Source organism: Mustela putorius, unplaced genomic scaffold, assembly GCF_011764305.1.
Source record: "Mustela putorius furo isolate JIRA1106 unplaced genomic scaffold, ASM1176430v1.1 tig00004035_pilon_pilon_pilon, whole genome shotgun sequence".
Lineage (NCBI taxonomy): Eukaryota > Metazoa > Chordata > Mammalia > Carnivora > Mustelidae > Mustela > Mustela putorius.
Genome location: NW_025422171.1, coordinates 4,717,512 through 4,743,377, shown reverse-complemented (window position 1 = coordinate 4,743,377; position 25,866 = coordinate 4,717,512). Strand labels below are relative to the sequence as shown.

General features: G+C 42.9%; 1 protein-coding gene across 4 annotated transcripts in view; it reads left to right on the top strand.

Moving 5' to 3' along the window:
* Positions 1 to 25,866, top strand: part of SACS (sacsin molecular chaperone) — a 94,031-nt gene that overhangs the window by 24,161 nt on the left and 44,004 nt on the right. For 3 of the 4 annotated variants that reach the window (XM_004774344.3, XM_004774343.3, XM_004774346.3), the window contains exon 3: positions 22,831 to 22,981. In XM_004774344.3, coding sequence (XP_004774401.1) covers positions 22,831 to 22,981 — 151 coding nt within the window. Of the gene's footprint in view, positions 1 to 22,401; positions 22,715 to 22,830; positions 22,982 to 25,866 lie in introns of those variants that run through there. The other variant, XM_004774345.3, reaches the window with a different exon arrangement.

The window sequence follows — 25,866 nt, the reverse complement described above, 5'->3', positions numbered from 1 at the left end:
ATCCCTTTCCTCAGGTTCAATAATTCACTCAAACAACTCAGAACTCAGTGCTTTACTCATGATTACAGTTTATTGTAAAGGATATGATTCAGTAACAGACATTTGGAAGAGATGCATGGGGCGAGACTTGGGCCAGTGGGTGTGCAGAATTTCCATGCCCTCTTATGGCTTTGATGTGTTCACCAATGGGGTGTTGTTTCAGAGTTTTTATTTTAAGTTCGATTCTGTAGACACACTCGACTAAATCATCAGTGATTGAACTCAATATCCAGCTCCTCTCCCTTCCCTGGAGTCAGGGGGTACAGCTGAAAGTTCCAAACCTCTAATTGCATGATTGGTTCCTCCACCTCTAACCACTGATCTTGAAGCCAGTTGGGAGCCCTGCCCTGAGTAGTTTCATCAGTATACAAAAGATGCTACTGTCCTCAGGAAATTTAAAAGCTCTGTGCCAGGCCTAGAAGATAAAGACCAAATATGTATTTTCTATGACAGCCCACTGGGAATAAGAAAGATTCAGATGGGAAAGCAAAGTCCTGTCTTCAGGAGAGCAGGCAAATAAGCTGAGTCCAAGTGTATGAAACGAAGCCCAGGCAGGGAAGATCAAGTAGGCAGTAGAGGGCCAGGAAAACAAGCCAGAACTTGTACTTCTCATGAGGGGCAGGAGTGGATTCAGGCTTCCAGCCATGGGTCTAATGGCAGTGACCCAGACCCAGAGCCAGGGCGACTGGTGTCCAAAGAAAGAACAAGTGGATTAACAATGATTCTGCACCTCCTCAGTTTCAGTAGTTCATGAGTATAAATAAGGTTAGTTAATATTTACATCTGTATCTCCACGGCTCTAAGCCTTCACCTGCTGGACAAGACCTTAACCCCCAAGCTCCACTAGGCTGCTGAAATTCTTCCCCAGCTATTTCTGGGACTTCTCAGGTGGTGACATCTTATATGGGCTCAGGGATGAATTTGTTCGTGTTCTTTCCTCTTGAGCCTCTCAGTCAAGGGGACTTGTCAAGTCCTGTGCAGCTGGGCTTTCTGTAAGACATTATTCCCTGCACCCAGTGGACACCTTGAACCCCAAACAACTCTGAAACTTGGGGAGAGGACAGTAAGGGAGATGAATGGCTTTGCCCGAATCCTGTGCGGAGTTTGTTTTTAGGGGGGAAGCAGTACTTCATGGACTTAGTCTTATTCCTTGTTTCATAAACATTGTGCCTGAGTTTCTGTCCTCATAGGCTTAAAACCAGTCCCTTATATATGGGCAGAGGGGGGAGGATGAGTCCTGTCCTGCCTCTTCTGCACAGTCTCTCTCTGTCCTCACTTCTCCTTAGATACCTCTGCATCCAAACAAAACAAACTCAGAACAAATATCTTTCCACCTCCTTTCAGGGAAAACAAATTGTGTAATGGAAAGAGTAGCAACGTTTGATCCAGATATATTTGGTTTGAATCTCAGCTTCACTATTTACTAGTTATGCGGCCTTAAATAGGTTACATTTTCTTAATATGGGGATCATAATGCCTACAGTAATTTTGGGTTAGAGATCATGAATGTAAAACACTTCACCTAGTAGTTGACTCAGAATGCCTAAGAAAAGGTAACACCTGTTATGATGACTTCTGTTAAGCAGTAAAAATTCAACTGAGTAATTTAAAAATTCAAATTGGCTTTGTTGAATGATTCATGAGTTAGGCAGCATCCCTTCCAGCAAATAGAAAGGAGGTCCATTGGGCTGAGTGGCAGAGAGGGAGAGAGGGAGTGGAAAAAAAGGAAATTATTAGCTAAGAATGTGTTGTCTGAGGCAAGGTCACTCTCCTAAGGGGAACGGAAACGGTCTATCAGTACATTTCCTAGTTCTGACCAGGAAATTCCATGTTGGCTGGTTAAAGGTTCCATTCTGGGGGAGAGTGAAACTGCAGTTGGGTTAGGTATTACGTCTTGGTTTGCGATGTGATGCCCTTAACATAAGTGACCCCATTTGGGGCTTGATGTTTTCTTTTCAACAGTCTCTTATCCAAAAACTAGCGCTAAGTCTAGCCATCTGTAATGGCTTCCACCACCACTCAGGTGTTATAAGGATGGGGCTGCCTACCACCATCCCAGCTAACGAGCAGCTGTAAACCAGAATGTCTTACTCCTCTTGGTTGGTTATGGGGATTTTGCTTCCTACCACTATCATCCCCTGAATGTGTCCACGTGTGCCAGTATCTGGCCATCCAATAGGAAGCACAAGGTACATAGGGGACGCTGGGGAGAATCCTGGTGAACACCACATAGTATCTTTAGGGAAAGAAGCATCAAAAGGCAGCAGGGTGATTTGGGACAGTTGGTGGTCCTCACCAAGTGGTAATGAAAAGGCCAACTTGGTTTCCCACCGTGGGCTCTGCAGCAATGTCCATTTTCCTGGTTCCTGAGGGAGGGAAAACTCAGTCTGCATGTGTGATTCTAAGCCCTTCAGTGGAGTGTTCACAGCCTAGGGTCTGGTCTGCAGCAGGTGACTCACCATTGCTATAAGCTTCATAGCAGTCAGAAATCCATCTTCAGTGACCAAGGGAAGGGATTTGGTGAGGGATGGAGGATGAATGCTTTGGGTTATTTGTCGGCCAATCAGGCATGCTGCTGCTTTTCAGAGTAGCAAATCTGATTCACTTTCTCTTTCATGCTCTGAACTGGCAGCCGTGCTGTGGTGAGTGGTCTATAGACAGGGTCGCCACAGCTACTTAGGATAAGCCAAGGGCTTACATGCAAAGGTGAAAAGGGATAAGAAATTGCTGAAGAACCTGGCAGCTAAGGCACTGTTACCTCCCAAGACCTGAGGGACTAGGGTAGAAATAATTGCCGAATCTTGAAGGACAAATGATCATACCTTGGAGCAACATCTCTTGGAAAGGGTAGTGACCTTTGGTTGAAAGACACAGTCGGACCGTGGTGAGGCTGTGTGATGGGTGTTGGGGGAACAAATTCTTTGACATCACTCTCATCCCTCACTTCCACCCTCTGCTGGGTCTCCTGTTGGTCAACTCAGCCTACAGTAAAAGTGCCCTGAGGCCCCACTGATGCGGCCTGGGGTAAGCAAGGTGGGGAGAGGATGTAAGGGGAGGAGCAATACTTAGTATATGTGGAGAGAAGCCTGGGCTTTCATCTTCTTCAGCCATGATTGGCAGAAATCCTATGCCTGGCCTTGGTGCCGCTTCACCTCCTTTAAAAATATGTTATCACGAAAACTTTTAGGCATGCATAGAAGTAGAAGAAACCATTACAATGAATACCCATAAAATTAAATACTTATTGAAATTCTGATGAATTTGTTCATACCCCTCTTTCTCTTCACTTCAGCATGTTGAAGCAAATCCTACACTATTTTGTGGTGGTCTTGGTGGCCCTGGGGGGGTTTGCTGTGCATTTTTCCAACTGCTGGGGTCACCCTGAAGGAGCCCTGAAGGCTTCTCCACTCCCAACGGGTGTGTGTTGAAGGAGGGAGCTCTGTGTGTGGGACCAGAGGAAGTTCACTGCCATCACCCAAAGCTATCGAAAGGGAGAAGGGGGAGCGATAACACAGTAGAAATACATTCATTATTTAACATTTATAGGTATTGGAATCATTACCCCTTAAACACTCATTGGGAAGGTCCTCTTCACTGAAAAACCAGCTGATAGGTTTTTCTTGAGGAGAATGTAAAGTTACTTTATTACCCAGTATGAAACATTAGGGTTTTAGATTATCTCATTTACTGACTCTCCCAAGAGGGAAAATAATAATTCCATATAGAAATGATAACTTGAGTCAAATTGACATAAGATATATATATATATATAATATACACACACACACATATATATACACACACATATGTGTATATATATGTACATATATATATTTAAATTAAGCAGTAGGAAAAATGCCTTATATATGAATCCTTAATATAAATTATTCTAATTTCTAATTTGTTATGATTGAAAGCCACAACCATAAGAAAGACAGTAAAGAAACAAAACATGAATTCTTTTCAGAGCAGAACACAATTTGAAGCCTACAGCAGCTCCTAGACCAAGTAAATAGGTTCTATTAAAATCCCTCATAGAGGGGCTCCTGGGTGGCTCAGTGGGTTGAGCCTCTGCCTTCAGCTCAGGTCATGATCCCAGGGTCCTGGGATTGAGCCCCTCGTCTGGCTCTCTGCTCAGTGGGGAGCCTGCTTACTCCCCTCTCTGCCTGCCGCTTTGCCTACTTGTGATCTCTGTCAAATGAATAAATAAAATCTTAAAAAAAAAATTTAAAAAAAAATCCCTCAGAGAATGAATAGAGAAAAAAATCCCCTGGAAAATCTTTGAAAATGTAAAAAACAGGAAAGCTGCAAAAAAATGCTTGTGTATTATTGTGACCCCTGGCATAGGTGGGTACAGCCAAACAGTTGGACATTTTGACATAAATTCACTTGCTCCCTCCTCCCCAAAAGGAAAAACAAAAAACAACAGAAGAAAGGAATGGCCCCTGCTCATGTTACAAGAAAAGGCTGGCTAAATGCAGAGTCCAAGGAGCAGATTTCAGACACTGTAATTTATTCTTTCTTTTAATCTGCAAGGAGAAGAAAGAAAGAAAATATGTTCTTTCAAGAGAATGCACTACAGAGCCTTTGTACAGGTTTACTGTCCTTTTTCCTTTTTTTAATTAGGGAAGGCTTAGCTCAAAACTTCAGTTGAGTGACAGAGAGAGGACAGGTTTCCAAGGAGAACATGTGCTTTGAATACATCCTATTAAGTGCAGAGGCAACTGATTGTTTCTCTCTGCCCACTGACCAGTCACTGAAAAAGGCAAACATTTCTACATTTTGTTGCTGAATGGTACCTTATCCTCATATTCTTTGGACCCATAAGCAGTGTCACGGTAAGAGCTTATTAAAAACCCTTTCTTTCCTATTTTGGAACAGGTAATTATCAGTTTGCGTTTTGGAAGTAAGTGCCATGGGTGTTACCAATTTACTTAAACTTACTTAGTGAAGACTGCTCTCAAGGTTAAGTTAAGGACCTTGAGCCCATGCCTTTCATTGGGAAACTGGATTCTCCATGAATTAAGTTGACTTCTGAAACTCCTGTGTCCAGGCAGCTGACTGATGAAGCCACGCTTAGCTGTTGGTGGTTTGTTTCCACCTTGAGGTCTTTAAAATGGAATAATGAACATTTTTTAAGTTAATATCTTTCTCACGGGTAGTCACAGATTACAAAATGTTAGTTTTAGGGGTACCCGGGGGGCTCAGTGGGTAAAGCCTATGTTTTCAGCTCAGGTCATGATCCCAGGGTCCTGAGATTGAACCCCACATCAGGCTCTCTGCTCAGCAGGGACCTGCTTTCTCTCTCTGCCTGCCTCTCTGCCTACTTGTGATCTCTGTCAAATAAATAAATAAAATCTTAAAAAAAAAAAGATGTTAGTTTTAAAATTCATTATTCTCACAATTAAAAAGAATTTTTAAGGTTAAGGAATTTTAAATTTAAGGAACAAATTCAGTTGCAAGTACCTGATCGGGAAGAGCACACTTGAGCTGCCTGTCAAGGGTCTTCTGCTCCAGAGTCTCCCCAGCAGCTGCTTCACCAGGTCTCAAACGAACATCCTACCCGTATGAATGGTAGGTACTTGTACAGGCAAATGGTTTGAGATCACCCACATGGTAAGAGAAAAAAGAAATGCATAGAGGCTCCTGGCGGGCTCAGTCGGTAGAACATATGACTCTTGATCTTGGGGTCATAAGTTTGAGCCCCACAATGAGTACAGAGATTACTTAAAAAAGTGTACAGGACAGCAGAGAAACCAGCTGACATGTAGGGGCCTTTCAGCAACTAAAGGCCTTAGAACGGTAAGTGCTAACAATATTGACCAAAGAATTTCTTTAGATTCTGCACGAGTGTCAATCACTTCTTCATCCTCTGATCTTCTGTAGGCAGAATCCCAACCTCCCTTTGGCCCTGTTGCCTTTTTTTTTTTTTTTTAAACTCTTGCTTTTCCCAGACTTAGATGCTTAGGTGTTGTGAAGGAGTGCTCCTCTTCCCAAGGTGTGAAAAATTATTTTGGAGTTTGCGATGAAAGGCTAGACCAGCTCACGGCTTTATCTAATGCCGGTTTATTAATATCTGTCCATTAAGTGAATTAGTACAGAAAAGAAAAAAGATAATAAGAACTCACTTTTCTTCTAATTTTACTTTCCACACAGGATGCAAAGTGTTTGTAGGGAATGGTCATCAGAAGCCAAGGAGGTGAAGTCCACAGCATTCTCCTTTTCAGCAGTGAATATTGTGGGACATAGACTTACATATGAGAGATGATAAGCATATAAGGTTACGTGTAAAGTAGTTTATAGATAAAGAAAATTCATGCCTTCTTCCATCACTCGTCAGTGAAGGTTAAGTACTGAAGGAGCTCAGGAAGGTGGAGGTCTGGTCTCATTGGCTCAGCTGGTCTCATTGGCTCATTCTGCTCTTCCGGCTGGACACTGATTCAGGGGCAGGGTCTCAGCGGCATCCTTTACCAGGTTCTTCCGATCTCCGAGGTGTTTTGTATCTATCTTTTGAAATGTGAAGGAGTGTTTCCAACTTCCCATTCATTCACTTAACAACTGAAACATAAGATTAGTGCTTCCTGCATGTAAGATCCGAGTCTGAGGATCTAATTTTTCACCAGCTCTTCAGAGGAGGAGATCTTTGCATTACCCTGCTTCCCTATCTCAGTCCTTATGCACTCCATAAGCACTGACCAGGTGTGTGCCAGGTCCCAGCGGTTGTGGAAGAGAGATATTGAGACCTGTTTCCTGTTCTTAAAAGGTCCCCGGTCTCCAGAGAGGGATGCAGCCATGTACATAACTGGTTTATGTAATGTGGGAAGACCCGGGATAGATGGACATGCGGAGTATTCTGAGAGAATATGGAAGGGCACGTAAGGTTTATTTGTCATGGACCTATTTCCATTTTTCCTTAAACAGTGTTGGGTAGGGAGGGAAGGTTTCACAACTGAAGAGGCATTTGAGCTGGGCCACCAAGGATAGGTAATGCATTTAACACATAAGGAGGAGGCAGATGCTGCAGGAGGAAACAGAATGTGCGAGAACGGTGCAAAAAAAAAAAAAAAAGTGCAAAGACATGCTTCAGCACTCTGGGGGACAAGGCTGGGAAAATGAGCCTGTCTTTGAAGCATTTGAACTTTATCATGTGGGTAACTTAAGTACTGAATATTGTAGTGATGGGCAGAGATTTAGTCATACTCCATTGGAGGATAAGATTGTTATTATCAGTATTATATTATATTATATTATATTGCTATCTATATTATCTATATCTATATTATCTATGCTTTCCTTATTTCAAAATTTTGTGTTTCTTAAGGAATATTCATTTTTAGAAGCAGTGAGTAAATAGACGGGAAAGGAATAGAAAGGAAATCTTCCTTTTTAACTTATAACTATTTCATTTATCCAATGAGATCAAGAAAAAATTGGAAATGGTTTGAGAAATGAGCAAAATATAGAATTTTAACAGATTAAGCTTCTATTTAATTGTAGTACTCATGTAAAGTCCAGTTGTTTTGTTTTTTAATGGATTCATTCTCAATTTTTCTTAAACGACTCCCCTGACCTATTTCTATCTAGTGTCTTCTTTGTGTGTCCCCTCCAGTGGAGGTTGCCTGCCAACTACTATAATTGTTCCCTAAGATAGCATGTGTGTGCAAGCATTTATAAACCCTTCTGTGTGAGGAAGACTGTGGCTTGCTTCTCTTTTACTAAAACAAAGATAAAAATACAGTCTTATTTTCCACAAAATTGCAGATATGTAATTTTGTGGACGTGGCTTACATGATTCATATTTCCAAGTTATTATGGCATTGGCTCTGCACAGAGATAAAATAATACTCACTCTTTGAACTTTTCGTTATTGTCATTTCAAGTCAGATATTTAGAGATAGGATGCATAAGAAGATGTTCTCTATTTTTCAAAGTCTTCAGTGAATTTAAGCAAGAAATATGCAAAACAAATTATGACAAAAATAATAAGATTTCTATTTATTTTTCACAAATAAACTCATATTTCCTAAGTACTTGATGGCTAGAGGATGTTAGTTTAATCAAGTTATGGTTTGGGATTCTATTTGAGACACCATTTCAAAGCTAAAGAAAAGGGACTGCATTTTAAAATAACTAACCCAATTGATGATCATTAACTAAATAGAAGCAATTAATTGTAAAATATCCCCCTTTTTGCCTGGATAGCTACATCTCTGTTCTGTAACTCACACTTGTATATTCATCACATTACATTTAGAAGTGCTCTCCAGTGTGTGTGTGTGTGAGTGAGCTTGCATGTGCGTACATCCCGCTAGCCTGTAAAATCGCCACATGTTTGGAATGCAAGAATGTGATCCGCCCTTAGGAGGGAGCCTAGGAGGTGCCTGGGTGGCTCTTGATTTCAACTCAGATCGTGATCTCAGGGTCCTGGGATCCAGCCCGGTGTTGGGCTCTGTGCTCAGTGGGGAGTCTGCTTGAGATCCTCTCTCTCCCTCTCCTTCTGGCCCTCCCCCTTTCTCTCTCTCTTTGACACAGTAAATAAATAACTTTTTTTTTTTTTTTAAGAAGAGAACCTAGGACATGGCTCACTGTTGTCCCCAAACACCATCCTCATTGTTACTTAAGATAAGCGACTGTCTTTGTGATACGATTTCAGAGGCAGTCGGGTGATGAAACTTCCCAAGTGAAATGTTTCCCCTTTCCTCAGTTCTGGAGAGCAGCACAGAACAGGGAAGTTGAACAGAGACCTGAGTTCTAATGTTGACACTTGCCATTTGCAAGGAAGCCTCAGACAGATTATTTACCTTCTCTGGGTCCTGAGTCCTGACTTCTAAGTGTGGATGATAATGTCTTCTTTGCAAGTTCATTAAGGAACTAAATGTGATGGTGGGTGTGAAGGACTTGACTTGTAGCTGGTGGGGAGTGCATAAAAATGAGAACTGTTCTAGTTGTTGGGATATATATATTTTGTGGGAGTGAGCCCCAAATTTGTTTGTCCCTAGAGCCACAGAGGTATTTATACATGAAAGCCATTCCCATATTTGGATACTATAAGAGGTCCCTGAGAGTCCTTTTTTTTTTTTTTTTTTTTTTTCCCCTCCAGAATAAACATCTCTAGTTCCATCAGTAACAACCCCATATGGGGATGTGGGCAGAAATTAAAAACCCAGGTTTGGGTTTGCTCAGAGTGGGGTTAGATCTTGACCCTGTGTGTGGTCTTGGGTAGTTTTGACCTTTCTGAATCTTTCAACATCCACAAGAATAAAATAGGAATAAGAATGTCTCATAAGGTTTTTGTGAAGATTAAATAAGAAGGGTTTGGTGCCTGGTAAGTACTTAAGTAATGGCAGGTTTTATCATTAGGTATTATTTTGAGTTTCTCACCATCCCTATTGCTGCTTAAAATGAGCGACTGTCTTTGTGATATGCTTTCAGAGGGAGTCGGGTGACGAAACTTCCCAAAATATGAACCTAGTTCCCACACAGCAGCAGAAATGAAAATCCTCTGTTAAAATACAGATATACTTGGGAGAGAGGTATTAGCTGTGAAGAATAGCCTTCATTGCCTTCCTATGTGAAGAAGCAAGCAGTAATCAAAGGACCATGCCATAGCCACCGAGAGTGGTGTGCTGCTGACAACCACCTTTTCTGTCCTGTCCTTCCTAGGGAAGGTCTAAAGATGAAAGACAAATTCTCTCGCTAAACACACAGAGACTTATGAAGGTGCACACAAAGGGAATGCCAGGGTCACTTTGGACTGAGACTGTTCACATGCCGAAGGATGCCAGGGAGCTAAAGTGTGTCCTAGACCAGCAGGAGAACCATCACCAGTGCTTAGATAGATCTGCCTGCAAGCTGAGCTCTGCAGCATGCTTGGGGATAAAGATAATGGGGGAAGAAAAGAAAAAAAAAAGTAGCTTCCTAAAATCAGCCAGGAGTGCTGTCTCTTTCCTGACTGGCTCGTGGAGCCATGGCGCTGGTCCAGGAAAGCCCTGTTAACGGAAGGTAGTATCTTGGCATTTGTAGCAAGTAATGACTTAGGTAGGTTTTCTTTATTTCAACACTTTTCCTTTTATACAAAAATTATGTGGATTATATTTGCATGTTGTTCCATTCTCAGGTTCCTTATAGGCAGTAGGATAGAGTGCCTGCATATAGAACATGCAAAGTTAATGTCTACTGAACTCGCAGAGCTGGGAGAAGGGGTGAATGGGCTGGGGCACATCAGGAGGAGGTGAGGCTGAGATAAAGGGCTTCAAGGGTTCCCAAGACACCCATTGCTTGATTCTCATTTTTTTTCCTGGCACTGATTTTGACCGATCAGATGCCCAAGCAAGAGAGAAGGGCGAAGGAAGAGACTAGGGGTGAGAAAAAAGGAGTGTGGAGGCTGCCGTCCTGCAGTTCCTGTCTGGCAGCCGTCCCCGTGAAGTGCTGTACCCCCAGGGCTGGGGCTGCGCTCCTTTATCACCGTACCAGTGCTCAGCGGATAGTGGGGCTACACATCTTTTTATATGAATAAATGAGCACGTCCCAGGTCAGCGACTGACCCTTCTCACCTGAAAACAACCTGACAGTCCAGTTATACATGTGAGAACGTGTGCTCAGAACAGGGACAGTCCCCCCCAGCCAGCAGGTGTGAGAGCTGGTGGGGTCACACCCTCATTCACTACCACACAAGGGGCAGAGAACGGAGAAGGGTAGAAGGCAAAGAACAACTCAGGAAAAACAAGGACAAGTAGAAGGAAAATGAACTGACCGGCAGGATATCATCAGCCAGGAGAAGCAGAAAAAAGGGAGAAATGTATTATGGTATGTGTTGCTCCTACTATTTCCATTTCTATGTTCAATTTATTCGGTTTTATGATGGGATAGGTTTATATCATGAGTTTCCTACTATTATGTCTAGACCTGAAACTTCATTCAAACTTGCTATTTATGAGCAAGCAGCAAATTCATTTTAATATACTCACTGCTAAGCCAGCTGACTCTGTCTCCATGTTTTCTATAAAATATTCCAAGAGAGGATGTTTAATCAAAGGTCACCATAAATGGAAGAGCAATTCAGAATTCAGAGGAGTTCACATGTAGTTTTAGTATTCCTTGAAATGGCTCAAAATGTGTCACCTTTATAATATCCAGGGGGCTGAGTCATTTTTTCCCCCTTTTTAATGGATTAGTCAATGGATATATGTAAGCATGACTACCCTTAAGGCCCCTACTGGTTAATTTTGCTTTGGCAAAGCTCTGTTGAATAATGTAGGATTTTTGGCAACCAGAACACTAAGTCTTATTAAAATTAACAATAGATTCAAAAGCATCATGTAAAGTCTGTACAAGCTTACTTTCTCATAATTTTTATGGCACTTTAGGGAATTCAGAGTACTCTCATTGGAAGTAGAAAACACAGGAATGCTAATTCAGAAACATGACATCACTTCCCAAAGCACGTTCAATGTAACTAAAAATAAAACTTAAGCAATTGTGTCTACATTAGCACAAAGAGAAGGAAAGTTTTGTCATTTGTCTGACTTATTGGTTATTAAATGTGGCCTGTTGGATAAATTCTGCCTGAGCCGCCACATTTCTGGTTGTAGACTTCCTTTGCCCTAAAAGAGGTTACTTGGCATAAGGCTTTGAAGGTGGAGCTCAGGGTTCTGGGGGTGCCCGGCTGTCAGCCTGCTCAGGAAGGAGATACAGATGGCATGAGTGACCAAGGAGGTGGAAACCAGGCCGTCGAGACTTGTGAAGCATCAGGTTTCCTGAAGAATACTGAATTTAAAGGTGCAGTGGACATTGAGGGAGGAAGGAGACTAGATGTAAAAGCCACGTGACTGAGCTCAGTGGGTTAATTTGAAGAGCGTGCCAGTGTGGGTGGGAGGGGGGAAAGTAAATCGGGGTCAGTGAGCGATCAGGGTGAAAAGCAGGACCTGGATGTTCTGATAAGGAGTTTGCATTTTGTCTTATTTGTGTATGTATTTGGGACAAACTGTCAGCTGTGACCATTCCGGAAAATGACTTAGAATCTCTTAAGGAATAGTGAAATAAACCACCCGATTCACCAAAGGAGTCAAGGTAGCCACATTAAAAATGTTTGTGTATAGAGGGAATCGACACATAGTGGTATGATGATATATTCACATCAACTACAATGTTACCGTTTTTCTTTTTAAGATGTAATTCACAAACTGCTGTTCACCATTTTAAAGGATCCAATTCAGTGGTTTTTAAGGATGTTCACCAGTATGTGTCACTATTCCAGAACATTTTCACAATCCCCCAAAGAAGCCTATTAGCAGTTACTCCTCACTGTTCCCTCTCCCCAGTCCCTGGCAACCAGCAGTCTACTTCTCTGTTTCTATGGATTTGCCTACTCTGAACATTTCATACAAATGGAAGCCCATCATGTGTGGTCATGAGTGCTTGACTCATTTCACTTAGGATACTGTTTTCAAGGCTTGGTAAGTTTTCAGCACAAGATGGAGAGATGTGTACTGGGAACGGGTCTGTGGGGGCTGCAAACCAGTGGTGAGGGGTCACACTGTCTGAGGCTATTACAGTCTATGTTGTAGTATTGGGGAGCAAAAGAGCATGATTTAGTGATACCCCCACTGCGGAGTGTTAACATGCTTGGGACTTCCTACCTTAGGCAGGACATGGCACAGGGGCAAGAGAAGGACGTGCCTGCAGATGGGAAGGACCTATAGGCCAACCAGGAGGTTCTGGGGAGGGCACAGTAGTCCTGATGCAATTCTAGCAGTGTTTGCTGCAAAAACTGAAGTGTCTTGTGCAGATGTGCATCACTTATGAACATCTGTCTCTCAGTAAGAGTTATCAGAATGTGGTTTTTTTTTTTAAGATTTTATTTATTTATTTGAGAGAATGAGCATGTGAGCATGAGTGGGGGGAGGGGCAAAGGAAGAGGGAGAGCAGACTCCCAGCTGAGTGGGGAGCACAGTGTGGGATATCTATCCCATAGGATAGATCCCATGATCCCAGGATCATGACCTGAGCCAAAGGCAGATGCTTAACTGACTGAGCCACCCCGGCACCCCCAGAATGTATTCTTAATCTTAAACCCCAGGCACAAATTTTTTGAATGTTTCAGCTATGAGTTCTCATCAAGATTAAAGAAGCTTCATTAAGGAAGTAAGAGGCGGCTGTGACCTTGCTCTCCCAATCTGCTGGTGGTTTCTTGCCTTGGGAAGGAAGCTAAAGTTGCAGGACCTGTCCTGCTAAATGACCTGTGGGTTGGAGTCAGCTGGCACCTGCAGACTGAGTGTGGGACACTAGGCCACAGGCTCCCCGGAGCACAGTGGAAAACTGGCCAAAGGACTGAAGCCAGGGCCCAATCAACAGGCAGAGTCAGAGCCACACCACAGCTGTGGCTGCAGTGAGCCTGGCAGTGCTGCAACCCTGGGATCAGAGGCTGGAAACCAAGACTGGAACAAGGTGGGGGGGGTGGTATGGATGAACAGATACCCCAGGCATCAGCCTGGGGTCCAGGATGCCAGCAGAGTGAACATCCATCCAGTCACGTATTCAGCAGTATTACTGAGTGCCTGTGGCACTCCAGACCCCATCCCGTGCTGGGAAGAGAGCAGTGAATTCAACAGATAGTGACTTTGCTCTCCTGGAGTGGAAAACATGGTGGGTTGAGATAGACATTATAAAAATAAGTAACCGAATATGTATTAGATGATCATGTAGATAGTAGTGTAGTATGGGGATTAGGTAATTTAAGGGGGACTTTGGGAGTGTTGCTCTTTTGTATAGGGTGGTTGGGGAGTCCTCCTGAGAGAGATAATATTTGAGTGCAGACATAAAGGAGGTGAAGGAGTAACAAATGCCTTCTGGAAGAAGATCATGCCAAACAGGGAATAACAAGTGCAAAGACCCTGTGGCAGGGACTGTGGTTTGATGTTTAAGACTGTGGGATGCCATGTGTGGCTGTGGTGGAATGAGCCAGAAGGAAATGAGGCAGGGACCAGGGGAACAATGATTGAGGAGGACATGGGGGACACAGGGGGATTGACTACTAACACCTTATATGCTAAGGACCCTGACTTTTCCTCAGAGTGACATGGGAAGCCATGGGTACCAGCATTTACATCTTCAGCCCACCATTTTGTCTTGATTTGGGCCCTGTTTTCTGTAGCTGTGATTCCCCAAGGCCCTTCTGTGCTCTTGCATGTCGGTGTGCAGACACTGGATCATCCCTTCATTTCACAGGTAGTCATGTACTGGACTCAGAATTGTCAAAACGGGATTTGTATGTGAGTAGTTGGCTCTAGAAAAGTCTAGAAGAGGGGAGAGGTGATGGGGGTGGTATGGCCAGAGCAGTTGTGGGGAGACAAGGGGAGGTAGAGGAGGAAGTGTGGGGTGCCATAAGAGGCATAAAGACAAAGCTGGTGGAATGCCAACAAGCCTGACTTAGGAAAAGTACTTAGAAAGGTCACTCTGACAGAATCCGGAGAGGGAATTATCAAACACACAAGGTTGGTAACTCAAGGCTAAGGAAGAGAAGAAGGCCAAAGGGAAGAAGGTTCTAGAGATAAGCATAGAGGCATGTGGCTTTCTGCTAGCTGTGGTAAAAGTGTTATTAATGACAGCATTTAACATCCTGTCCTGCCCAGACGTCGTGGGTGTGGGTGCTTCCTGCCACTCCCCTCCCCCGATTGCTGTGCATATCCCGCCGGAACTGCACCTGGCCTTTTAGGATGTGCAGGAGATGAGTGAGAATGTGGAAGTTTCCTCATTTAACTTGTGCACAAGTTGTGTTAAATAGTCATGGTGAGAGTGGGCATCCCTGTCTTCTTGACTGTAGGGCAAAATTCTCAGTTTTTCCCCATTAAGGGTGATATTAGCTGTGGGTCTTTGGCTTTTATGATGTTGAGAGGTATGTTCCCTCTATCCCAACTTTGTTGAGGGTTATCATCAAGAATAGGTGCTGGAATTTGTCAAATTTTTTTTTTTTGACTCTCTTAAAAGGATCATATGGTGTTTGTCCTTTTATTAATGTGGTTGAGACACTCCATTTAGAAATTTGTAGTGCGTAAAATACATAGGATTCTGATGAGTACTTCCTTAAATATAGTTTAAGCAGAGTATGGTAATAAGGTGAGTGAGTTAAGGAGAATGAACTAGAATAGCAAATTCTGTTTTCTGGTTTGTTTATAGAGAAGAAATCCCTACAGTTTGCCTGTGCGTAAGGGTCGTTTTCTCAATCACCAACGTCGTTGTAAAGCTTCCTTCAGTATGCTTTCTCACTTTGCATGTTTGGTTCCATTCTCAGATGGCATCAAAATGAACAGCCCCCTGACCCATGTCATGTTCCATCCCTTGCCCATCATGGTTCATCATAGGACTTATTTCTGCCTTGCGTATTATTTATCTGTGTATTTATTTATTGTCTGCCTCCCCATTATGGAACTGTGAGCCTTATAAGAGCTGGATTTATTTTGTTTAACTGCCATAATTCTGGGGTACTCTAGTGTCTGAGCTTAAAGTTAATGAATACATGATTATATATATCTCACATGGTTTTTTTGTTGTTGTTGATTTACATGCTATTCATATGTTTTTTTCTCTGGGGCTTTGTGAGAACACAGTTTGAATCATTGTGATGCCTAATGTATATCTAAGGTAAGAAAGTGCTAGAATAAAGTGCTTCCTACCTCAGTTTTGACCGTGATTATTGTATACCAAGGTGTTTGGGGACAGACCCTCCTTCATATGCACAGTTACAAAGAGCCTCAGAACACATTCTGTGATTGAGACCCCTGCTTAGCCAGAGGACAGAGAGGGAAGTTTGGTAGAGGATTTTTTGGAGAGAGATGTTGCCAAGTGCACAGGATTAGAGGGGTTTACCTCCTTTACACTGAGTCTGGTGAACCACACAGGGAACTTGGAACTGGGGTCGAGGCCAATTTAGGCTTGGGGCCCAAGCGCTCCGAGGTAGCAGGAGGGAGGTAGCTGTATCGGCACTGCCATTGCCCAAGCTTTCTGGGCAAGGGACATGAGAGAAGTTTCCATAGAACACACCTGAACAAATGGAAGAGATTCAGGTTGGGCCTTCTTCAATAGCATCTGCTTGAGGTAGGGCCAGAGCAGCCAGAAGTGGGAGGTGACATGGGGACTCCTTAAGGCTGTGGAAGGAGTCATGAGTGATCACTCAGTATAGAAATGCTTTTGCTTCTCTGCTAAGGTCCTCAGTGACAGGACTTTCCAAAGGCTCCCACAAGAGAAATGGTGAGCTTAATCACCTGCCAGACCCACAGGGTTCAAAGCAACCTGGCCAAGGAACAATCCAGCCTCCTGTCCTTCCTGTGTCCACAGCTTTGGCCTGGGTGCGGTTGCATCACGACTATTTGGAGGAACAGGGAGAGAAGAGAGACTGCCCACCTCCCTCTCTTAAAAGACAGGCAGCTTCTGAGTACAGAACTTAGTGTGGGGTTGTGGTGGCAACATCAAGGAGAAACTGACCTTTATTTAATGATTTTGCCTGGAACTTATTCCAGTTAGAGAATTGAAACAAACATTATTTTGTAATGTAAAGTGACCCCAGGACTGTCATTATGAAAAAGTGAGCAGAAAAATCATAGAATATACCAAGATTCCATCCCAAGGCAAAGAAAGATTAGTTGCATGAAATATTTCCCCCTGCTATTCTTTTAAAAAAATATGTGTCATGATATGTCACTCATCAGGCTTTTAAAAACTTCCTAGTTATATTGTTTTTTAATATTTCTGTAGACATTTAAAAAATAAATTTGCCATGGGTATTAGAACAATGTTGTAGATAGTGTTGTAGGCTGATCCGTCACAAAAAAGCCCTGTTCTCTTGCTAGAACCTTCTGTTAGAGAGGCTTGATTTTCCCTGCTTTTCTTGCAGCTCAGGGTGGCCAATGAGAGAGAAATAGAAGTCTGCTGGGAAAACTCTTGTTTTTCTGCTAAAGAAGGTAGAACTCTTTTTTGCCCTCCCCCACCCTCCTCCTACATTAAGAACAGATGTATCAGAGCTGTACGAGCCATTTTCTGACAAGGAGAGAGAGTCTCAAAACATCACTGGGAAGCAGGTCTAGATATTGTCAAAGAATGGTGAGAAAAACAAACCCTTATCATTTTAGCTACTGATAGTCAGGTAATCAGTTACCTGCAGTCCAAAGCATTTTCAACAGACCCCAAAACAAAACCAAACCTCGTTGAACAATGTTGGGAGTGAAGATACCATTGACTTAAATGCAGTCATTCATTCAGCTCTCAAACATCTTAGCAACATTTATTGACTATTACTTTGTACTGGGCCCTTGGGGTACAAAGAGGAATGTAAAGGCTCCCATTGCAATGGGAGATGAGTAAAATAACAGTGACTATACAATGTACAGAGTAGATAGAATCAGCCCAGAAGACTCAGGGAGAGCTGGGACAGGTGGTCATTCTTGGATGAGGACCTAGGGATTTATCGGATGGAAAGTGATGGGAAGGGGACTGCAAGCAGGTGAGGACAATGCAGGGTACATGTGGGAACTAGGCAATGTGAAGTGATTGTATTCGGTGAATGTTATAGTTTAATATTAATAGTATGGGGGCTCTGGAGTTGGACTACAAATCCTGGCTTTCCTATTGGCCTTCCCACTGTTAACTCTGGAACTATAAGTAATATGTTTAGTTTCATTTTCTTTATCTGAAAATGAAGGTTTTATGTACTTAGTGGGGTTGTTGGGAAGACCCAATGGGTTAAATCATATAAGAATTTTAGTAGGTGCCTGGAACATTGTAAGTATTCACTAAGGGTTTATTATTATTATACATATTACTATAAACTGGTCATGGAGACAGACAGTGGGGTAGTCTCCGAAGAATCTGAGAAGGTCGACCAGGGCTTGGTTGTGATGGGCCTTCTGAGTCATGCATAATAACTTGAGCTTGATCCTACAGTCACCAGGAAATTCTTGCAGGTTCTGGAGCACAGAGGTCAACAAGGACTAACTAGTTGTCAAATCCTACTGGCAATTTACCTATGTGATGCTGGGCACAGCTGACTCCTTTCTTGAAGATTTTTACTTAATCTCACAGATACCATTTTTTTTCATGGTTTTGTTGCTGTTCTAACTCGTGTCTCCTTCTAAGTCAACCTCTGTCCTGCCACCTGAGGAATTTTTATAGTGTAATTATGATCACCTGACCAGATTAAAATCTGAAAGTGGCTCCTGTGTAACTCCAGATGTAAAATAAAGAAGACTTCATGACCATATTCCTACAGACTGCTGTCAGATAATGCTCCCTGTACTTTTATATGAATCCTACCCTTTGATCCTATCATGTGGAGCTACCTGAAATTCCTCAGCTTTGTTGCCTTTTTTTTTTTTTTTTGACTCCATGATATTGTAGGTTCTATTTGCGCTCCATGAGAGACTTTTTTTCCACTTTTTTGTTTGGCTTATGATTTTTTTACTCAATTCTTAGGATTTCAGTGACCTAAAGGATGCCCACAATATCGTCAGCTTTTTATTCTCAAGCTTAACAGTCTTGTGCTGACTCATTAAACAAAGGAATAATTTGTCATTCTTTTGTCTTTATATAACTGGTGAACATTCTCTAGAACGGACCAATTTATTTTTTCCCTCTGATCAAAGACATGCTATTAGGTATATTCCATTTCATAAAATCATGTTTCAGGGGAAATTAACTCTCAGCCTTGAGCTATGCTTCCAAACGGCAGTCCACACGGTGAGAATGAACTAGAATAAAGGAAGCCTTTTACTATTTAAGAATTTTTACATTGGATTGGACTTGTGCTTTGATTGTTACCCTGGGTAGAGTTTTCAGTTCCTAAGATGAGTCATTTGAGGGGCTGAGTGGGATTGGATAATTTTTATGATCTAGGAGTTATGGGGAAGCTAAGGCCCAAGCCATATGGTTCTGTCATCCAGGGAAAGGGAAAGAAAGAGGCACCAGGGCAAATTAAAACAGGACTCCTGAGAACAAATAACATTGTTTTGCGCTTTTATCTAGCTGAGTCCGGCTTGTGCAATAAAAAATTTTATTTTAGGGGCACCTGGGTGGCTCAGTGGGTTAAAGCCTCTGCTTCTGGCTCAGGTCATGATCCCACGGTCCTGGCATCGAGCCCCACATCGGGTTCTCTGCTCAGCAGGGAGCCTGTTTCCTCCTCCTCTCTCTCTGCCTGCCTCTCTGCCTACTTGTGATCTCTCTCTGTCAAATAAATAAATAAATCTTTAAAAAAAAAAAAAAAGAATGAATGAGTCCAGACTCCATTTAAAAAAAAAAAAAAAAAAAAAAACTGAGTCATGGGACCACCCTTTGAGCCTGTATCAGTTGTAGAGATGAGTAAAATAATTTTTTTTTTTTTAAGTAAGGTACCTGACTGGTTCAGTCAGAGGAGTGTGTGATTCTTTTTTTTTTTTTAAGATTTTATTTATTTATTTGACAGAGAGAGATCACAAGTAGGCAGAGAGGCAGGCAGAGAGAGAGAGAGGAGGAAGCAAGCTCCCTGCTGAGCAGAGAGCCCGATGCGGGACTCGATCCCAGGACCCTGAGATCATGACCTGAGCTGAAGGCAGCGGCTTAACCCACTGAGCCACCCAGGCACCCAGGACTCATTCATTCTTAAACAAGAGACTGGGGCACCTGGGTGGCTCAGTGAGTTAAGCCGCTGCCTTTGGCTCGGGTCATGATCTCAGGGTCCTGGGGATCGAGTCCCACATTGGGATCTCTGCTCGGCGGGGAGCCTGCTTCCCTCTCTCTCTTTCTGCCTACTTGTGATCTTTCTCTGTCAAATAAAAAAAAAAAAAATCTAAAACAAGAGACTAACGTTTTGGCTTCTTGCTGTTCTGAATTTTTATAATATGCTCCTACAAAATAAGTTAAGGCTCAGATATACATTTATTAGAATACAACATTTTTGCAATTTTTTTTCTCATCTTAAATAGTGATTACAGTTCATGAGCAAAGATATTTATTGGTTTGTGCACTTTTGAAAAATTAAAGTACTCTTGTAAATATCAATAGGGTTGAGTAGCCTAAGATATTTCTTCTCAATGGAAAATTAGGCAGTTATTAGAAATACAATTTAGAAAGTGGTAAAAATGTTGAAAAACACTATGTACTCATAGCATTATTATAATCATATAAATGACAATGGATAGAAATGTTGTTTGTATTGAGGCGTTAGAATTATGTGTAATGTTTGAGTTTCTATCTACTTTTCTTATTTTCCAGATATTTTTTCATTCCTTTTTTTCTCCTTTCCTTCTGGCCCCACTTCCTTTAGTTCGTTCATTCCTTCCTTCCTCAGCTCAATCCTTCCTTTCCTTATGTTTATTGAACGTCTATTCTATGGTAGAACCTCTTTCAGGATCTGAGAAGCCATCAGCAAGCAGGGAAGACATCAGTTTCAACTCCGCTTTGGCTGCTGGTTGGGGAATGTGTTGGGGAGGAATGAAGTTAGAGGAGGGGCAAGAAGTAGGAGGGATGGTACTACATCCAGGTTAAACATGTGCATGGGCTGTAGCAGTTGCTCTGTCCCCCTTTCTTCTCATATAACCTCTTTCTGGATAACTTCATTTTCCTGTTTCACTCAGGTCTTTTCTCAAATGTCAGTTCTTAGAAAGGAGTTCTAGGACCATCTTAGTTCTTTTCCTCTCTTCTCTTGTCCTGTCCCAATTCCCTGGCCCCACTTTGGAATGGTACTTATCCCTAGTTGGCTGACATCATAGGATGAATTTAAATATTATTTGTCTATTTGTTTATTGTTGTCTTTCTTCCCTAGAATGCAAGTTTGAGATGGGGACTTTGTTTTGTTCATTGTCATTTAGAAATGTGTCCTTCTAGGAAATAAGAGAGGTTTAAGAAATATTATCTGAATGATTAGGCAATTGACTTCTAAATTTATATCCTTAACATTGACATCTCTTTTGAGTTCCAGATTTATTTGTATTTCCTATGCAGACTAACCCTTTAATTGTATCCTGAATATATTTCGAACTCCAGATGTTCAAAGGTATTTATGATCAGTCATGTTTTGTAGCCAAATCTGCTTCACTTCTTGTGAAAATCTTCCCATTAAGAACATTTCTTTCTCTCAAGTCTTTATCTCTGCACTACACGTTTGTCTGCCCCCTAGGAGAGAGCATTAAGGAAAGCGGGTAAACTCTGGGGCTTATCAAAGGATTTTAGGTGTGGAGAATTTGTCTGTGACACTATCGCAGAGGGGTGAGAGCTCATTCTTCCTACTTGCTGATATTTTAATGCATTTGCATGTATGGTCTTGTCTGACTGAAAAAGTAAATATTTGTCCTTTTGGGTTTTCTGGCCTAACCTTATATTGAATTAGCTATTCTCTAATTGACTGTGCTTACTTGTTCCAAGTAGGAAAAGAGCTGCATGATTTACAAACTTTCCCTTTGAAATATGGTTACAGAAAGGGATGGAATAGCTGCATGGGTACTCTATTAATACTGATAACGAGTTCTGAGTAACATTTCTTTGTGGAAGAGGGGGAGAGGTGATAATTGAAAAGCAGTAATTAATATAATTTTTTGCACCAACGATAAAATTTTAATTCTTCTCCGGGTATTTAATCAAGAAGCACCCAAGTTTACTTGTTCAGGACATAGCCTTTGAATTGTCTTAATAGAGGTTGCCCCCCCCCCCCCCCCCCCCCCGCCCCGCCTTTTTCCCAGTTTGTCTCATCTATACCTATGAGAAATAAGCCTGAGGAAAAGACTGATATTTTCTGACGCTTCATTCAGCTACCTACACTTTCAAATTACAAGGCACCGTTAGTTACTCTTGGGTGACTCCATCAACTTTTAAGACTGGTTTCAGATTTCAAGGAGGTTGCAGGTTGATGGGAAAACACAGGCTACCAACAGTAAAAGATAATGTTGCCAAAATAAGCTACCTCTATTTTAACATGTCACAGGGTATGTTCATGTTCATAATCACATATTACTGTCTCATTGGCACTCCTTCCTCTAGCAAACTGAACCACTGATCCTACTTTTGTGCCTTAGAAACAAACGGGAAACCGTGAAAGACAGTTGTGTTCTGCAATCACCACGTTTCCCGCTGTGCCTAAGAGGCCACCATAAATCTTATTTGGAGATGCTTCCAGAGATTAAAAGTCTTCAGAGGCGAAGGAGACGTAGGCCCCAGGAATGTCTAGTTCTGCATTTCTCGGTACCATTGAACTCCACCAGGGAAAATACACGTCTTCCTTCAAAGTGTGTTCTGCATACACAATTAAGCGTTTCAGGTCCTCCCGGCCTCAGCGCGTTTGCAGACGCTCGCGGCGCGGGCGGGGCCTTTTGGGCGGGGCGGGGCTTGCAGGCCACGCCGCTAACGGTCCAGGAGGGCGGGCGCGTGCCCGCAGACGGCGCCTCCAGGGGCCCGGGCTACCGGGAGCGGGCCGCCGCTGCAGGCCCTCGCCCCGCCCCTAAGGCCCCGGCTTCCTCTAGCCTTTCCAGCTCGGCTCTTGCGGTCGCTCCCGGGGCTGCGGCTGAGCCCGGCCGGGGCGGCGCCCGCCTGCGCCATGAGGATCCCGCGCTCGGGGCCCGCGCCGGGCCTCTCGGGGCGGCGGCGGCGGCCGTGAGTAGGCGCGGCGCGCTCGGGCGGACGCGGGCTCGAGCTCGGCGAGGACGCTCGCGATGGGGGACAGGTAACCCTGCCCGGGGCCGGGCTGAGCCCAGGGCCGCGAGGCTCCCCGCCACTGGGACTCCGGGCGGGAGGGTCCCCACGTGGCCCCCACTGAAGGTCCTTTTGCCTTTTGCACAGGTGGCTCCGGGTGACCGTCCTCCCCGGCTGCGTGGGCTGTAGGACCGTGGCCGTTCAGGCGTCCTGGACCGTGCGCGACATCAAGGAGCGCATCTTGGCCGAGACGGGCTTCCCGGTGTCGGAGCAGCGGCTGTGGCTCGGCGGCAGGGAGGTACGGCCCGCCGGGTCCCTCTCCTTAGTAGGACGACGGGCCCGCCTCTGTGCTCGGGGTTGTAGCGCATCCACTGACTCTTTATCAGTAGGCTCGGGGGGGGAGGGAAACTGAACGGATTTTATTCTTGGGTCGTGGATGGCAGATGCTCAGTTAATGGTTACCCTGGAAATAATGCTCTGTAAATAACATGCACAAAGTCACACGGGTATTTTCTCATCATTAGTTGTAATTTTAATTGATTTACCATGTCAGCATTTGTGTCACCCTGCCCCCTGCCCGTCTTTTTATCTGAATCTTCACTTCCTGAAATTACGATAGTTTTTCGATGGGCATTATAGTCAGAGGGTTTTAACCATTACTCACGTTTTTCTTAGTTGTGTTGTACATTTAGCTGGAATAATTTTCACCTTTAATGTCTTAGAGGTTTCCCCTCAGTTTTGAATCATAGAAACTTAGGGCTAAAAGGATCTTCAGACTTCATTATAGTAGCTGTAAGTTTGAGGAATACATTCTCATTAAAACTTCTGAACTGCAAATGAATGAGATAAAAACTTTGGAAGATAGCAGTATTTCACATTGTTATATATATCCTTTGAGGTTAGTGAAAAAGCTAAGTTTTCTCAAAGGAGGAGTTAAATGGAAACATTTTATTGAAAATTAACTTGTTCTTTGATCCCCAAAATTTCTTCACTTTTTATATGATAAAAGATCGTTTTCAGGATTTAAAAGAGATAAAAATGTTAACAGATATGTAAGGAACACTGAGCCATACAGAATGACATTTCAAGCATTGGGTTTGTACCCAATACAAACATTGGTGAAGTACTTGATAACCTATGATTTTTAATTCCTCAGTGTAATCTTGACCTTCTGTGTACCTGTGTCCATGCCATGGCCTCTTGACCACTTAGACACAGATTTCCAGTTAAACAGCTCTGATGTTCCTCCACAGCTCAGCCCTCCTCACCAGCTCCTCAAGGTGTTCGGTGGCCTGCAGACAGTGACTTGACAACTTTGGACAGAATTGAGAAGAAAAGCTTATCATTCTTACCTCTTTTTCTGGGTCCATCTCTGTCTCAGCCTTCCCATGTGTACTCTTCTGGTTCTGTACCCTCTTCTTTGGTTACTCCTCAGGGTCTGCTTTGTCATCTTGTCCCTTACATGTGGTCCTCCCAGGAGGCTCACTTGTGGCTCAGTCTTGCCATTAGAAGTGTTTTTGGAGGTGTCTGTGTACAATATTGATAATGGATGGTGAATGTGGCTGTGGGGCATAGAATATTTCAGCCTGAGTGGGTGGATAGGTGGGGGTCTGGTTAGGAAACATCTGTTGTCCTGAGCTGGGGAGGTTCTAGACTATGACTGACTGTAGAGGTGAAACTGGAAGGAAAGGGTATACAGGAGACTTTGTAAAAGTGTGATTATGGCTGTCTGGTACCAAATGGCTGTGCATGTGTATGCTTGTGTGTATGTGTGCAGTGTAATGAGGTATATGTAGAATAAGACAGAAGCTCTTGCCAAGGATGTTTATAAGCCTTGATTGAGTCAGACCCAGAAATAATGGAATTCTAAATATGTCAGGGCAGGCAGGAAACAAAAGCTGTTGAGTAGGACTCCTTGTCACTTACTGGTTTTGGTTGGTACTGGATGTAGGAAGCAGTAGACAGTCCTTGGTCTTTCTGGGTCATCTACCATCCTCTTTCTCCTTATCTCTCATTTGTTTCCCTGGACTAGAAGTGAAATTTTTAAGTTCTTCACATTACCTCCTGTCTCATGAAGAGACTGAAGCTGTTCATTATAGCTGTGTATCTTCCTGATCCTTTTTCCTCTTGTACCAAATGTGGTCGAGCCTCAAATCAAGAGGTGTGAAGTATCTCTTAATTGATCAAAATTGTCCTTTTTGTCAACCCTTGAATTTTAGAACCTCCTTGTGCCTTGACCACTGAACAAAGGAATAAGTGTCGGGAGAGCCACTTGTAATTAATATTGTATTGTTTGCATAGTAATTTGGAAAGAGTTATTTGGAAAGAGTTATTGTTCCATAGTAAATGAAAATGAGCATCTCTGCTCTGAGGTTTTGGAGGAAGATTGAGGCTGGCATGAACACAGATCCAGATGTACAAATCATTTTACAATCTCTGTGTTTTAAAATATATTTATAAAGACTGAAATGGGCAACTTTTAAGATTTAATTGCCTCTGGAGATAAATAGGACCAGTGTTATTTTGCTCGGTTGGAGTGATTTTGGGTCTAGGAAGGGGAGCGGCCCAAGCAAACTCCCTTAATCTTGGCAGGCTCAGGAGGAGAAAGCTGATAGCACTACTGGGGTCACTTATCTTTGCCACTTGATTTCTCTTCGGGAGAATCACTTCCCTGGAGATAGGTCACTGATTACAGTCCACCAAAAGCATTCACAATCAGACGTGCATAGCGGGTTACATATGTTTTTACTAACATGATTCAATTCTGTGTCTTCTTCCTTTTCAAGTGTCCTTTAAGATCTGCAAACTTCTTCCTGCAATAAAAGTTTTCTTCCTGCCTGCCTTTCTTCCTTCAGATGTACCTTGGCTACTAAATTGAACCAGTAATCTTGGCTTATGCTTGGCTCTCTTTTAGTTATTAGTTGATTAACAATAGAATGAACAACCAAGATGACATCATCCGACTGGAGAGGGAGAACACTGTTGACAGTTTATATTTCCCTCTGTGCTTCTCCTCCCCAGCCTGTGTGCCTGTCTTTTTTCCCTTACCCCTTCGTGTTTCTTACTTCGTTGCCTGCTTTTGTAGTTTTTTAAATAGTTTTATCATGAGTGTGTATGTATGTGTTTATATAAGGTATACCTGTGTACATACATGTCTATATATGTGTATATCTGTAACCTAAA